Consider the following 14,626-nt stretch of genomic DNA (forward strand, 5'->3'; position numbering starts at 1 on the left):
AGCTGCCTGTGCGTGCTGTAGCTCCCAAACAGTTCACACATAAAGCGTGCGTGTCCCTACCCGTAATGAAACGAGGGCAGGGGTGCACGCACTTCTTGAACTGTTCGGTGGCCATAATATTTTTAAATCAGACAAACAACACCAAATAAGACAAACAATTTCAACATAGAGCGCTTGCTGAAGAGCGAAAGCTAATGTGTATGTGTGCCGGCGTCACTTTTATGCATCCGGTTATGCCGTCACATGTTACGTCATGACGCAACACCAATCAAGATTGGAATAGTTTCATTCATACTTCAGAGGCGCACGCTAAGGAGCGTTCCCCAAAGAGTCGTTTTCAACGACGCAGTGCGAGTTCCCTCGGAAGGGAACAAACATTTTTTAAATGGAAAACAAGACAAAAACACTTGATAACAATAGGTTTTTTTTCAGTGAATTTCTTTACTGAATTAAACTTAATAAAAAGTATTTTCCCCCTTTAATTCAGTGAATTTCATTTAGAGGTATTTTTTAAAAGATGATTTTGTCATCTTTATTGTTAGTACGCACATTTAATACAACCTTTTAAGTCAGGCCGCAAGCTGAATAATCGGTTAATGTTTAATCGGCGCAATAATCGCCGAATAGTTGAATAATCGGTCTAATAATCATTCGATTAATCGAATATCAAAATTATATTTAGTTGTAGCCCAAATAGATACGAAGGATAGCTGCAAAATATTTACATGCCCACAGCAAGCGATGTCCTTCATAAAGTCAATGGAATGAGTACGTCATTGTGTGATGCTCTCCATGCAGCCAAGTGGGCCTGACTCACTGAACATTCACTTGACTGTCCGAGGAAATTGAGCACATTTTTGTTTCTTTTTGCTTTTTTTTATGCCTCATATTGGATGGAGTTTGTTTTGTCGAATATTTGCAATTTGCAAATCATTAGAGGGATTAGGGCATTTGTTACACTCATGTGTAACTCAATATTTGTGCTGGTTCCGCTAACGGCTGAAGTTTGTTTTGTGGAGTTTTCTGTTGTGTAATTCTGTCTCACAAAATTTGGATAGAATGCTTTTTGTATTGGTTCCTAGGGTTGTGCCGATGGACGATATCATCGTCCATCGTGATGGCTGACCAACATCACGATGTAGAGCCACCATCGTGATGCCACGCCCCCTTTTGCGAGTCTTGCTAGTGTGACTCACTAATCCTAGTCTCTTCTATATTTAACCTAAAAACTTTGCAGGGATTGCTCTGTAAATTAAATTGAGAATATAACTAATGCATATATGCTATTTTAAATACTGTGGTATATGCCAGAGACGTGACGTGTTAGTCTGTGAAAATACCGTGTCAGGCAGGCTACACAAATATTGATCTTGACATTGTTAGCTTCTTGTCTTTTTTTTACATGTCTTACACTGTACATTTAGATTAAAATATTTTATGTTGTAGGCTACAAGAAAATAGCCTTTATTAATTAATTATTAGTAGTTGTAGTGTCTCAGAAAATCTTGCTCATTGTCACATAGCTCTTGTATACAAGTTTAAGATAAATCCAGACCAGCAAACATCAAATAACTTTTGTCTGGTTAATACTTTTGAAGAAAAATTTCCTTGGCCATAAATCCATAATGTCAAATCAAATGAAAGAAACAAGGTGAATATGAATAACACACATTTATTAAAACATAGAAGAACAACAAATAAAACAAGAAAACGGAACAACACTCAGACCGAAACTCGGCATTAACATTTCACTTATAATTAGCAGCACAATTAACTTCAGCACAGGCTACAAAATAAATTATGTTATTGCAACGGATGGCGAAAAATGCGTAAAGAAGTCTAATATCTTTCACCATAGACCATGTTTAAATTTCGATGTTTCTGGCCAGAAATACCAACATATTCACTTTATCTGGTTTTAATAAGCTGCGGATTGGAGTAACTACACTACCCGCTGTGCTGAAGACCCGCTCTGATGGAGTACTGGTAGCACATATGCACAGATATTTCCGTGCTAATCTTGCCATGAACGGAGACCTTTTGTCGTTCGTTTTCCACCAAGTCAGCGGGTCCTCTTCCCCATCAATGGCCATTTCCTGCAGGTACATGGTCATTTCTGCCTCGACCTTTTGCTCATCAGTGAGTAAAATAACGAAATTATAGTTTTTAAGTGGAAAATATATTTATGTAAAGAGATAAATTAAAATAAAATGTGCACAACTCTTCTTAAGTGAAAGCTAAAAAAAAAAATGCTTCACGTGTCGTGCAACCTACTGATAAAGCGCCGACGAGCCATTCGTTGGGTTAGTAAAATAACGAAATTATAATTTTTCATATAATTATGAAATTATATAAACCCCCCCCCCCACCGACGATATCATCGTCCATCGCGATGTTTTACTGTCAACATCGTCAACTGCCAATTTAGGGGACATCGCCCAACCCTATTGGTTCCAATACACAACGTTGGAATGTGTTCTTTCCCTATCGAGAGGTCTGTCCTATTGCGTAAGTAGCTTACGCTATGGGAAAACTCAGTTTCTCGAGAAATATTGAAGTCTTTATGTAAAACGCATTGCAGCTGCACAGCAGACAGCAATGAGCGAGGCAGCTCGGTCATTGGCTGTGCTGCAGCAACTTGCTCGAACCAATGACGGGCGACTCTGAGCACGCGACCAATGGCGCGTGCCAGCTTCAGCGCTCAGAGCCCGCCAAGATGGCCGTGGCTTAGGGCTATATATTAGGCGCCCCGTCATGAGAGTTCTTTAGATTTAATCTCCTTCAGCAAAGACCTTCTCTTCGCTGGATCCTCCGGATTGTTGGAGTCTTTCGCCCGCCGTCGAAAAGCCTACAGCAGGACCGCTAAGAGGACGCCGGCGCCTTCAGCCAATCTATTTTTTCTAATATGTCAAAATGTCAAATGTTATTATGAGTGGATCGTCTCCCTCCACATGGAATGTGAAAGGGTTGGGGCATCCCAAAAAAGAAGGTAAGTTATTTCTTTTCTTAAACGTAAAAATATAATATATTGTTTCTTCAAGAAACTAATAGAGTTAATTGTGACCCCTTTATAAAAAGGTTTTGAAGCGATGTGGGCAAGTGGGCTTTATTAAATTTATCTATGATTGGGAATAGTGTTTCAGTAGTCGGTACCAATACCAGTGAAATTTCACGTACCAAAGCAAAACACAAAAACAGGTTACTTAACAACACTCTTTTATTAACAAAGTTAACAAATTAACAGCTGAACTAAGAACAAAAATATGCCATTGAGCAACATTTCAAGTTAAATATATTATTTTTTAATTATAACAAAACTGTACAATGTATGCTTAAAGTATTTTTGAACACTTATATAAGATTTGCTTCAACTGTTATGTTTTTACCAAGTACTAAAAATAAAAACTATATAAACAAGCCTACAATAGAATGAATAAAAACAATTTCCAAACTAATGCGCAAAGTGCTCTCTTATTAATAAAGCTGCATATTGCCAATTTTCTTCATGATAAGAAATGCATAGTGACATATATATATATATATATATAGATATTATGATTAAATAAGTCGCGAGCAATCGCGTTCTAATCGAGCTGCATTAAGCGTCTGCGCTCGAGGGATGAGTGTCCCCTAGGCAGAGTCTCTCTCAGCCGGGTGCAGTTTCAATCTCTCCCCCTTAGATCGGGACATTCGCACAACTTATTGAAGAGGCACCGACCACACAGAGAAATGCCAGTTTCTGAGTTTATAGTTATTAACATGAGCTGCTTCTGTATTATTTTAACTTTAATAAAGCTATAACACATTAAAATAACTGGATTTAAGATGTAACGCATGTTTCCTTTAAAGAGCTCCGGCTCCGCTTATTCCACAACTAGAGTGCTTCTGAAGTGTCAATAATTTGTGGCTCCGACTCTGCTTCTACTGTTGCGTCAATATTTACAATGTATTTTTATCTGCTGTGTGTAAATCAATGTCAAAATGTTTCCCCCCTGGATTAACCTATCTGGGGCATTTTTATTCAAGTGTATTTTCTTACAAGTATATTTTTTCTTACCATTAAAAAAAAAAACAGTTTAATCCATTCATGTCAAATATATCAATTTTAATGATATGTATATTTTATTAATATAGATATAGATATTAATTATAATATTTCTTAAACTTGGACTACAATAGAATATTAAAAACTATTTCAGATTATAATAATAATACAATTTATAGATATTCCATTTTGGCAGCCTTTTTACCCCAAGCCCTCCTTCATTTTGGACACTAGTGCAAGTGCAAGAATGCAATGAAAAATTAGAAGCATTCAAATTAGTCTGTTGAGCATCAGCATATCTGTAAAGACAACCTAAAATTGTTCTGTAGCTTTCTTTCTGTGTATAATTTATTTACAATTTTAATAACACTTTTTTCATGCAAATAAAGTAATTCAGGAACACAGTTTTCAGCTTGCTCAGGACGTGCCGAATAGTAAGAATATGGCATGAAGTTGCCCTACACAAAAAAGTATTTTAATGTAAATTCTATTAATCAAAATAATCGCAATTACAATATCAAGAGAAATAAATCAATAATTATGATTATTAATTATGACACTGTTCCAATAATCAGTTTTCCTATTGAGGATATACCTGATTGTCCCCAAAATAGTTTTTTTTAATTATTATTATTTTTATTAATTTCTTTTTAGATTTAGCTCACGTTTGGGAGAGTTTCTCCCTAAACAATAGCGAAATACATGCATTTTCATCTTGCAGTATTAAAAAACAGGTAAAAACAAATATAAGTAATAATATGTCCACATAATAAGAGATAAATGGGATGAAAGTAAATTGTGAAGGCAACAGACAAAAGAAAGGTGTCTCTCATTTGAGCGCAGTTTGAGCGAAATGTTTAATTGCTCTGAAGTGCTTATGAGGTTAACTTCTGTTAACATCAGTTTGTGTGTATCATTCTCAGACACTGCTCTTTGAGCAGCACCCAGAAAAACGAACACACGCACGCATACACACACAATGCAGGTGTTACACTGAGTCATGCTCATAACAATGCAGGCTCTGTAAACTACCTGTATTACATTTCTCTCTCTCTCTCTCTCTCTCTACAAACACACACACACACACACACAGAGCAACGTGCAGAACAGACATTCTTCCACGGCAGCCTGAATTTCATTACGCTCAAACACAGAAAGTCCTGATGACAGTGTGAACCCTGAACACCCAGTCAAACAGCAGCTGAGAGCTAATGAGCAGATCAGCACAAAAATTCACAGGACAACAACTTAATACAGCAGACTTGACAGAGGTTGGACACAGTTCACAAATGCAGCTAAAGCTAGATGGCTTTAAACTCACTGACACATAGAATTCAAATCATGCTGAGATTTTGAAATAAAAGCTGAAAATGTGTGTGTGTGTGTGTGTGTGTGAGCATGTATTTATCACTTTGTGGGTACCAAATGTCCCCATAAGGATAGTAAAACCCGAAATTTTTGACCTTGTGGGAACATTTTGTCGGTCCCCATGAGGAAAACAGCTTATAAATCATACTAAATTATGTTTTTTGAAAATGTAAAAATGCAGAACGTTTTCTGTGAGGGTTAGGTTTAGGGGTAGGGTTAGGTTTAGGGGATAGAATATAAAGTTTGTACAGTATAAAAACCATTATGTCTATGGAAAGTCCCCATAAAACATGGAAACACAACATGTGTGTGTGTGTGTGTGTGTGTCATGAATGATATCTGTAATTCAAAAGTGCAATGTCTGATGCATCTGTTTTCAGAAATACCTGACAAACACCAAAAATCTAGACTACTTTTTAGACGCTTCTGTGCTAAGAGAATTTTCATTTATGGGTGAACTGGAGCTTTAAGAAGCCAGCTTTTCCAAGAACGTGATTCGACGTGTGAGAGTTTGTGTTGGAGTATCTGAGTGAGGGTGCATGTGTGTATTTTGCAGAATGCTTTTACTGGAATGAGTAATGCCACACAGGCTGCAGTGATTTAAGCTTCAAGCAGGAATGTGGGAGGTCCACGTTTTTTCTGCAAAACAAACCAGTGTGTGAGGGAGTGTTTGCTCAACCATGAGAAGATTGCCCTATTATCGGCTGTCAATGGCTCGTCCATCAATATTAACACTTTTTCCATTATTCAAAATCAATATATAGTCTGCATCACTTCTGCATCTCATCCTAAATGATTAAAAACAGATGTATGAACATTCTTACACACAGTGCAATTATGTGTAAGTGTAATAATGGGCTAATGGAGTTTCTCTGAAAATTTAATGGAAAGACACAATATAAAGTGTAAACAGAGGACAGAGAAAGTGGTTTAAAAATAAGTAGCAACGGTCACTTAACCTTCGATATCTCATCAAAACACACTTTAACATTGACAGATATGAAATCCTGCAAAAAAATTAATCTTTTCAAGTCCTTTATACCTTGTTGGAGTTTGTGAATGATTTGTACTTCTCTGGCTAACATATGCTAGTTAGTTTAATTAACTGTGTAATAAAAGCATAGCTTGGGAAAACAAAATTCTGTTGAATCCCAATAGTTCGGCTTAAGAAGCAAAAGACACTTTAGATGACTAGATTTTGCAGAGTATATTAGTACAATATTATGTGACAGGGACTACCAATTGGTAAAAAACAGTCCAGTCACTCGGTTTTTAAGACAGTTAATCAAGGTTTTGCTAAATATATCAGTATCGTCATATGAGGTGATGTCATACATGGAAGGCATACATTAATAAAAACTTATGGATAGTGGTAGACCACTATCGGTCAGGCCAATTAATTGGCCATTATTTGGCCATTTTGCGATTATCATTTAATTATTATGATTATTCGTATTGGTGGTTTTGGGATTTATGCTGATACTGTCTTCAAGTGCACCTGAAAATCTTGTACCTCGAAGTCTGGCATTCGTTACTATGACAAGTCGCACATTCAAGTGGGAAACAAAGTTCTGAAGACGCCAGACTAAAACTACACAATAAATGATAGCAAAAGCTCCTTTTTATGTTGTACTAGTAGATAAGAACAACTGAACACACCTGCATCAATTTTACATGACCTATATGATGGATTAATGCATATTAACAAACAAATGATTAATTAATTTCCTTAAAAAACCCACAAAGGGTGAGTCATTCGTTGATACTCAAAATTTGTTTACTAACTGTAATCGCTTCACACAGAAGCTGTTTGTTTATCTCCGTCTCATACTACACTCGTAATGGACTACTATACCACATAATGGACCCTCTTGGATTCAATCCAAAATACTTTTTGCATGTATTTGCACACTGCGCTTTGGCCAGACTACCGTGAGCTTTCTGGTGGCTGTGACCATCTTAAATATGCACTCTGCTTGGCGCTTCATGTCATGGAGTATCAGTGATCTAAGATGTGAGAGTTGCGGGTCATCGCAGTTTTTTTTATCACTCCAGCAGGAACCTCTAGTTTGGACATTTACCTTTTCACTTGTTGGAAACTATAGTGTTGACTTGGGCTCCATTGTTATCAGAACTATGTATATTGTATTTGTTGTTTGGTTTGCTTGTTTGTTTAGATTCACTTTTATGTTTGACCACTGGCCAAAAGCGCAACATAAAATAAACACGTTATTGATGTTACTATAAGTTGTAGTAACTCAGCGCCCATGAGGGGGCAACCAGCTTTTACTGGGTTCCTGATTTGGTTGGAGTCTTCATCTCATGTGAGTGTACTTAATCTTAGACATATTTCTCAAAAGTATAAAAAAAAACTTGCCCCCATGTGTCAGTTCCAAAATACAATAGGTTTTTGTTTCAACTTCATTTGACTTCCATTCACATTTGTGCACATTTGATTTGCTGATGTTAAACTGTATTATCAATATTTATATTGGCTATTGACCATCCTGCTCAATAGATATCGGTATCGACATCGGCCATTGAAATAACAATATTGGTCAACCACTGCTTATAGATAGTATAAGGATATTTAAATATAAGGTGAGTTTTGCTTTGCAACTTTGTGATTTTACTTTCCCGGTTTATTTTTCATGTAATACAGTGTGACACTATCCATACAAAAATGCAGTAGGGTTCATTTGTTCCATTATTATTAAATAGAAAGTGCAAAGTGAAGAAAGTGCAGACAGGAAATACATGGAAAGAATTGCCATATACTCTGCAAGGTGAGTAGTAGTCCCAAGGGAGAGTCATTAAGAAAAGACAGAAAATATACTTTTTTTATTCTATAAATGAAAAAAGGTTTTTTTTAAAGTGTAGGGGAAAAGATTGTATCCAAAATCTGGTCTTTTAAACTATGATCTGTTCTGTGACAGACAGGTTTGACTCAACTATAGTCAGACTCCAAGAGAACAGAAGAGACTATTTTATAATGCACTTCTGTTGATATGTTTGTATAATTGCAGATGAGAAGATAATGGAGGAATAGAGGAAAGAGAGGAAGAGGAAGGGGGAGAGAGAGAGGGGAGGACGTTTGACCTTTGTAACAAGAACAAACCGGAACCTTAATCAAATATTGTAAATCTGTAGTAGTTCTGATTTGAAGAAATGGGGAATTACACAGAAGAATTTAGGAAATTAGATAAGGAAATGAAACCAGGCTGACGTGGTTCATACACTCTCTAGAGTATCAATATGTGCTTGCGGTAGAGGAGATGGCATCAGGCCCTCATGCCATTGGCAGAGTGGCATGTGACAGGCGGGGCAGGGGCGTGTGCTGGAATGCAGGGTTAGGGGTGCAGCTTTGGAAGGTCATGGGGTCAGGGTCATACACATACGTTCCCCCTCCCCCCTTCATACACAGGGGTCTCTGTGCCCCTCTCAGTCCATAAATGACTCCAACACATGGCCACTCTCGCTTGTATTCTACGCTACCCCCATAACCCACTGACATGGCAAACACACAAACCACTGTGCTCCCCTGTCAAAGTGGACACACACCATTATTGTTCTCATCGGGTAAAAACAAACAAAATACTATTCAACCCCAGCGGACCTCATTCATCCCTAGAAATACACCATCCTTAAACTTCTAGTGAAACATTTATTCCCAGCGCTCTCAATTCAGCAGACAATTCCTCCCAAGGCGAGTGGTAGAATTTTTTATTTCTTCAGTGGAACACAAAAGGAGAACTGCACAACTGTAAGTGCCTTTCCCACCGCCTTAGTTAGCACAATCGGCAAAACCCACTTTAGGTCGACTTCTATGCAGATTAGCTTTGTAAATCGGGATTAACTGAAAAAAAAAAATTCAGACTCAATAGAACGATTAGTTCACGATTCAGACATCGCTACTTCTCTCATGATCTCGGGTGACCGATGTTGAAGTTTTCATTAAACAATGACAAATTTAAACAAATGTATAACACACGAGTTGCATGGATGATTTTATGATACTTTTATAATACTTTAAAGGGGACTTATTATGCTAAATTCACTTTTACATGGTGTTTGTACATAAATGTGAGTCGGCAGTGTGTGAACACAACCACCCTACGATGTTAAAAGTCCACAGAATCCTCTTACTTATATTTCTATTAATCAAAAACAGTGTGACAAAATGAATGGTTTTCGTGATGTCACTTTAGAGCAGGCCTAGCCCACAATTGGTGACGGACTCCACCCTCCTCCCCTGAGTGATCTACACACACTCCACCATTTTTTCCCGCGCTGGAGCAGATACAGTGAGAAGAATAATGTCTCAGCTTCGTAAGCACCATAAGTGTTCTGTTGTTGGCTGTAAAAGTGAACATAAGAGTCTTCATGTACTCCCGGCATCAGAGCCACTGAAGACGCAGTGGACAAGCTGGACTGCTAATCTGGCATACCGGGCATTTTCCCGGTGGGTTAACGCACTTTGGGGCCGATCAGGGGCGGACTGGCCATCAAAAGAACCCAGCGGTTCAGTGGGTAAGCCGCGAAATGGGCCGTGATAAGCTAAAATGAGCCACCGCATTATGCAGAACGGACCACAAATCAGCGCTGCGATATGCAGAAAAGGACAGCGAACACCGCCCCCCCTCCCCCTCAATTTTTGGGCTAGTTGCTATGTAAAATCCCGGGACGATTTCTCTTCCCAGTCCAGCCCTGCCTGAACTCTGGTATTTATGCTGTCAGTCATATAGGTTCTGCTTTGTTGTTGCTGTAGTAAGCGAAGCAGGAGCTGTAAAGGCACAGCCCTCTTCCGGAAAGGGGCGGGGAACAGTAGCTCATTTTTTGCATATTTTTCATTACACCCAAAAAGAGGCATTTATAACATGGTATAATAAATGATCTGTGGGGTATTTTGAGCTGAAACTTCACAGACACATTATGGGGACACCTGAGACTTATATTACATCTTGTAAAAAGGGGGCATAATAGGTCTCCTTTAATGGTGTTTCGTCTCCTTTTTGAATATTGAAAGCTTTAGTCCACATTCTTTTTAATTGCATGGAGAAACACGACCAGTAAATAAAAAAAAAAAAATCCAATAATTTGTAAAAAAAAAAAAAAAAGTGAGTAAATGTGAGTAAATGATGACAGAACTTTCAATTTTGGGTGAACTATCCTTTTAATACAGTTTCATACTTCATTGTCAACTAAATATCCTGCCAATGTGTGTGACATTTACAGGAGGATTCAATTTGTGTTACAGAAATAGCATGACGGAGCACTGTTCGAGAGGCCTGATGGGAAACCAGGCAGTGGGGAAAATACAAATCACACTCACTCGCTGCACTCAAACACACACATACACACTGCTGAACAGGATAAGCATGTAAACACACAGGTGCCTGTTAATGTTGAACTGGTTCCAGTGAAACTTGAACAACTGTGCAGGCTGCATAACACCAACTAAAATGGAGCATGCGGCCTTCTATGTGACAGTGTGAACAAGCAATAAAAGGCTGCTAATCATCCAAAACACCCAAAAATCTTACAACAGCATGATGGCAACCAGTTTACACTGCGGGAGCCAATAACTACAGAAAAACACAGGCTAACAAATCAAATAGAATAAACCAAAACACATACTACATGAAAACTGCTTATCATTTTTGTATGCATGTGCATAATGTGTAAATTATGACTATATTATGAAATTATGACACACCTATGACTGCCCTACAAAGTCAAAATATAGTAACTACTAAATCAACAGTGAAACTAAGAAAAATGACTTAAAAACTTTTGTACAAATGAGGATTTTTTAATATTTCATGTGACCTCACCATATGACCGCGCCGCCTTGTGACCAATATTCTATATACCTTCATTGTGCTGCACTGTGAGATGTGACAAACGTTTTTAGTTAAAAGAAGCTCCTACACTCATACAGATGGGATCATCACAGACGTTTTTAATACTGTGACTAAATCAGACCAGAAAACAACACAAAAACATGTGTAACTTCTGAATGAGAGATGTTTACGGTGATGTACCACCAGTGGGCATGTCTACACGCCAGGACACACATCAGACTCGCCAGCGTACAGAGATGAATCCTGGATAAAATATCTTTAACTGTCCATGAAAGTTCAATTGGCAATATTTCCTGGGACTTGGCATGGATCAAAAGCAATTTTATGTTAATATTATTGTTTTTTTGGTGTTCTTCCATTCACGCCATTGTTTCCTCCCGCTGATGGTCACAAATAGGTGGCAGTCAGAGAGTGTGAAACAGTTAAGAGCAATGTCTCTTATCTAAAGTTGATTCATGTGGCTATAGCTTCTTGATCAAGGTGATAGTGTCAGTGTTACGAGGACTGACAGTTCACACGACTTCAGGATGCACACCATACCGTCGCCTCCCGTTCCTATAGCAAACCACTGCTTTCAGGGAAACTGCTCTCTCACCGTAATGCACTACATATTTATACCGCTGTGGGTGTTTGCAGGTAAGAACACAGACTAGAGAGATACTAAAACCTGATAAAGAATGAAGCACTCATAAACCACATCCTATACTCAGTACTGTATATTTATCTCACTCCCTTGCTCGCTCACTTGCATACTCAGTAGCTGAGCTCACCTCGTAACTATCGAGGTCAGAATGTGGCCTGATAAAACCGCAAGGCACTTGTAGTAGTTATTGGCACCTGAATTAAAGCAGCCATTTCTCTGGGTCACGTCCAGCTTCACAAAGTCAACATACATTAAAATGGCATTTTTCTTGAAGATGTGAAATGTGTGATGTGAAAGATTTAGTGCATGGATTTACCAATGTGTCCTGCATTAGTAAATCCATGCACTAAATCTTATTTTGAGAATAGCTTAAAGATTTAGAGCAGGTCAGACATTAAACCTTCATAAAAAATGTCATTTTATGTAACTTAATTCAAATGCACTATAAAGAAAGTTTCAGATAACAGCATCTAAAAGGCTTTATTTTGAACTTTTTGGATCTTGTATATCACCGGTGAGAGAGAAATGTGGTTTTCAGATATACCATTGGTATTGTGTCCAATGTTTGCCACTCAAAAAATTATATCACTGCATGGGCTAAATAATAATAATAAAAAATACATACGATTTAAAATTGCATTTAAAGACAGAAAACACTAGACTTCCTGAAATACATAAACCGTAAATCTACATTTGGAAGTAAAACAACAAGGCATTGTGCTCTTGCAGACACGTTAGTTAAATATAATGGAAGCGTTCTGTTTTCAGAAAATCGAGATCGAGAACTGACAGGGAATGGAAAAAGAGAAGGCTCAGAGAAACGGGAAAAAAGAAGAAAATATTCCCAACATGGATTCCCAAACAGGCATCCTGAACACGGCTACTGAAACTTCCTTTAATTGGCGGGATAGATACAACTTAACAAGCAATCCGAGACAAGTGGATGCAAGTTACAAAATTAACTATAAGTACGATAACAGTGAAATAAAATGTCCAGGCTACTGGAAAGCATTTATAACATACGTAGCCGATAATTTTACCCTCTGCTTGAAGGGAAACAGTGCCCCGCTCTGTATTGTTATGCTTGACTGCACTTTATTAGCTTAATTGCCCACTAAAAATCTCTAGAAACCGAAACGATTGTAAAGTAATCCGTATATACACATGGTAATGAAAATAGAGATCAAATTCACTGGCTAGACAGCGGGGCTTCCATTTTGAATGTGCCATGCTACTCGTTCAAAGCTCGCGCTTGAACTGCAAACAACTGGGACATTTTGGGGGGAGAAAAGTGTTTACAATTTCGTATTTACTCAAAACGTAGCCTTCATTTCTACATTCAACAGGTTTAGTTAGTTTTGCGCTGGAAGAAACTAGAATGAAGCACAGAGGCATTCATAAAGTTTGAATGTAGCTGTTCAAATAAAGCGGCAAAGTTAGAAAACTTCGCATTCAATCTACTAAACGGACAACCTGCGGTGGACTGAGATTTAAAGACTCAAGACTTCACTGATTTGCCTGGACTAGACTGCAACACTTCAGGTCATTTAAAGGAACCTGAACGGACAATTCAACACATTATTTATTAGTTGTAAGGATGCAAAAGACTGACTAGAGTCAGTAAAAATCCTGAAAACTTGATCGCATAAAAAGGATTGCAAGAAACCTAAATAAAAGTATCCGAGTTGAAAATCGTTTGGTATGTCAGAGTAATTAACCCTGGGAAAATTCCTCGTTCATTACACTAAGCTGATTCTGTCAACTCTTTTGTCTATAGGTAAAAGTCAGTTGTCAAGAGATTTTGACATTTGTTGCTAACTAAAATAAAGAATCCATAGAGCCGTTTAACTAGTGTAAAATCCTGGCTTTGTTCACTGGCTCAACAAGTTCATGAAGTTGTGGCAGCACTTGATAATGAATGCCTGAGCAACTTACCCGAGTCCCCCGGGGTTTTCATGGTGAAAGTTATCTGCTCCTAACAGAGCGAGCTGGTTAAAGTTGTCAGTTCAACAGTGGCGGGACTCGGCCTCTCCCTCACCCCGTCTCCAAAAGCCCAAACTTTTGCCAAATGTTCAGCGCTCTTGTTGCTCTCTTCTTTACGACCACCGACTGGATTGAGCGCCCTCTTTCCACAATCACAACAAATGCCCCGACAGCGCCGAGCTGGGAGAGCGGCTCACTACTTCTACTAGCGCTACGGGACGGGGTGCAGCGGAGTTCCGAAACAGCGCTTTCCTCTCTGTCCCGGGAGCGATCGATACTATCCCAACACGCCAGAAAAGCAGCACTCTGCGTCTCCTAGTTACACTCTCACTCTCTTCTGCCGAGTTGATGATTTCGCAACATTTTATCCTTCTGTTAGTTTGTCATCTGGTCTCCCTTGGTTTGTCATTCGCAGTATATCAGTCAGTTTCCCATTCTCTCTTTCACACCGACTTATTTTCCTTCCTCCACTCTCCTTAGTCTGAAACTACTCGCTGTCTCCTCCCCCCATCTCTCTCTCTCTCTCTCTCTCTCTCTCTCCCTCTCTCTTTCTCTCTCTCGGGTGTCGTGTTTCGCTCGCTGCTGCCGCACGGGGCCGCCCACACGGACGGGTGAAGGAGGGGGCTCGGGCATTGGCTGAGTCACGCCCCCTCACCACGAGCCGGGGCTGGCGTCACTGCAGCACGAGGCGTCGTTATGGAGACCGAAACAGCCACGGTCCGT

The 14,626-nt window shown here is 38.8% G+C and overlaps 1 protein-coding gene across 1 annotated transcript in view; it reads right to left on the minus strand.

The window, feature by feature from the left end:
• The window catches only part of LOC127658348 (ETS domain-containing transcription factor ERF-like), a 90,439-nt gene extending 76,016 nt beyond the window's left edge, over nt 1–14,423 (minus strand). Inside the window, exon 1 of the mRNA XM_052147589.1 lies at nt 13,856–14,423. Within this exon, the coding sequence (XP_052003549.1) occupies nt 13,856–13,877 (22 nt within the window). The 5' untranslated portion in view covers nt 13,878–14,423. The remainder of the gene's footprint in view (nt 1–13,855) is intronic.
• Nucleotides 14,424–14,626: the final 203 nt, after the last annotated feature.

This window comes from Xyrauchen texanus, chromosome 17 (assembly GCF_025860055.1).
Source record: "Xyrauchen texanus isolate HMW12.3.18 chromosome 17, RBS_HiC_50CHRs, whole genome shotgun sequence".
Classification (NCBI taxonomy): Eukaryota; Metazoa; Chordata; class Actinopteri; order Cypriniformes; family Catostomidae; genus Xyrauchen; species Xyrauchen texanus.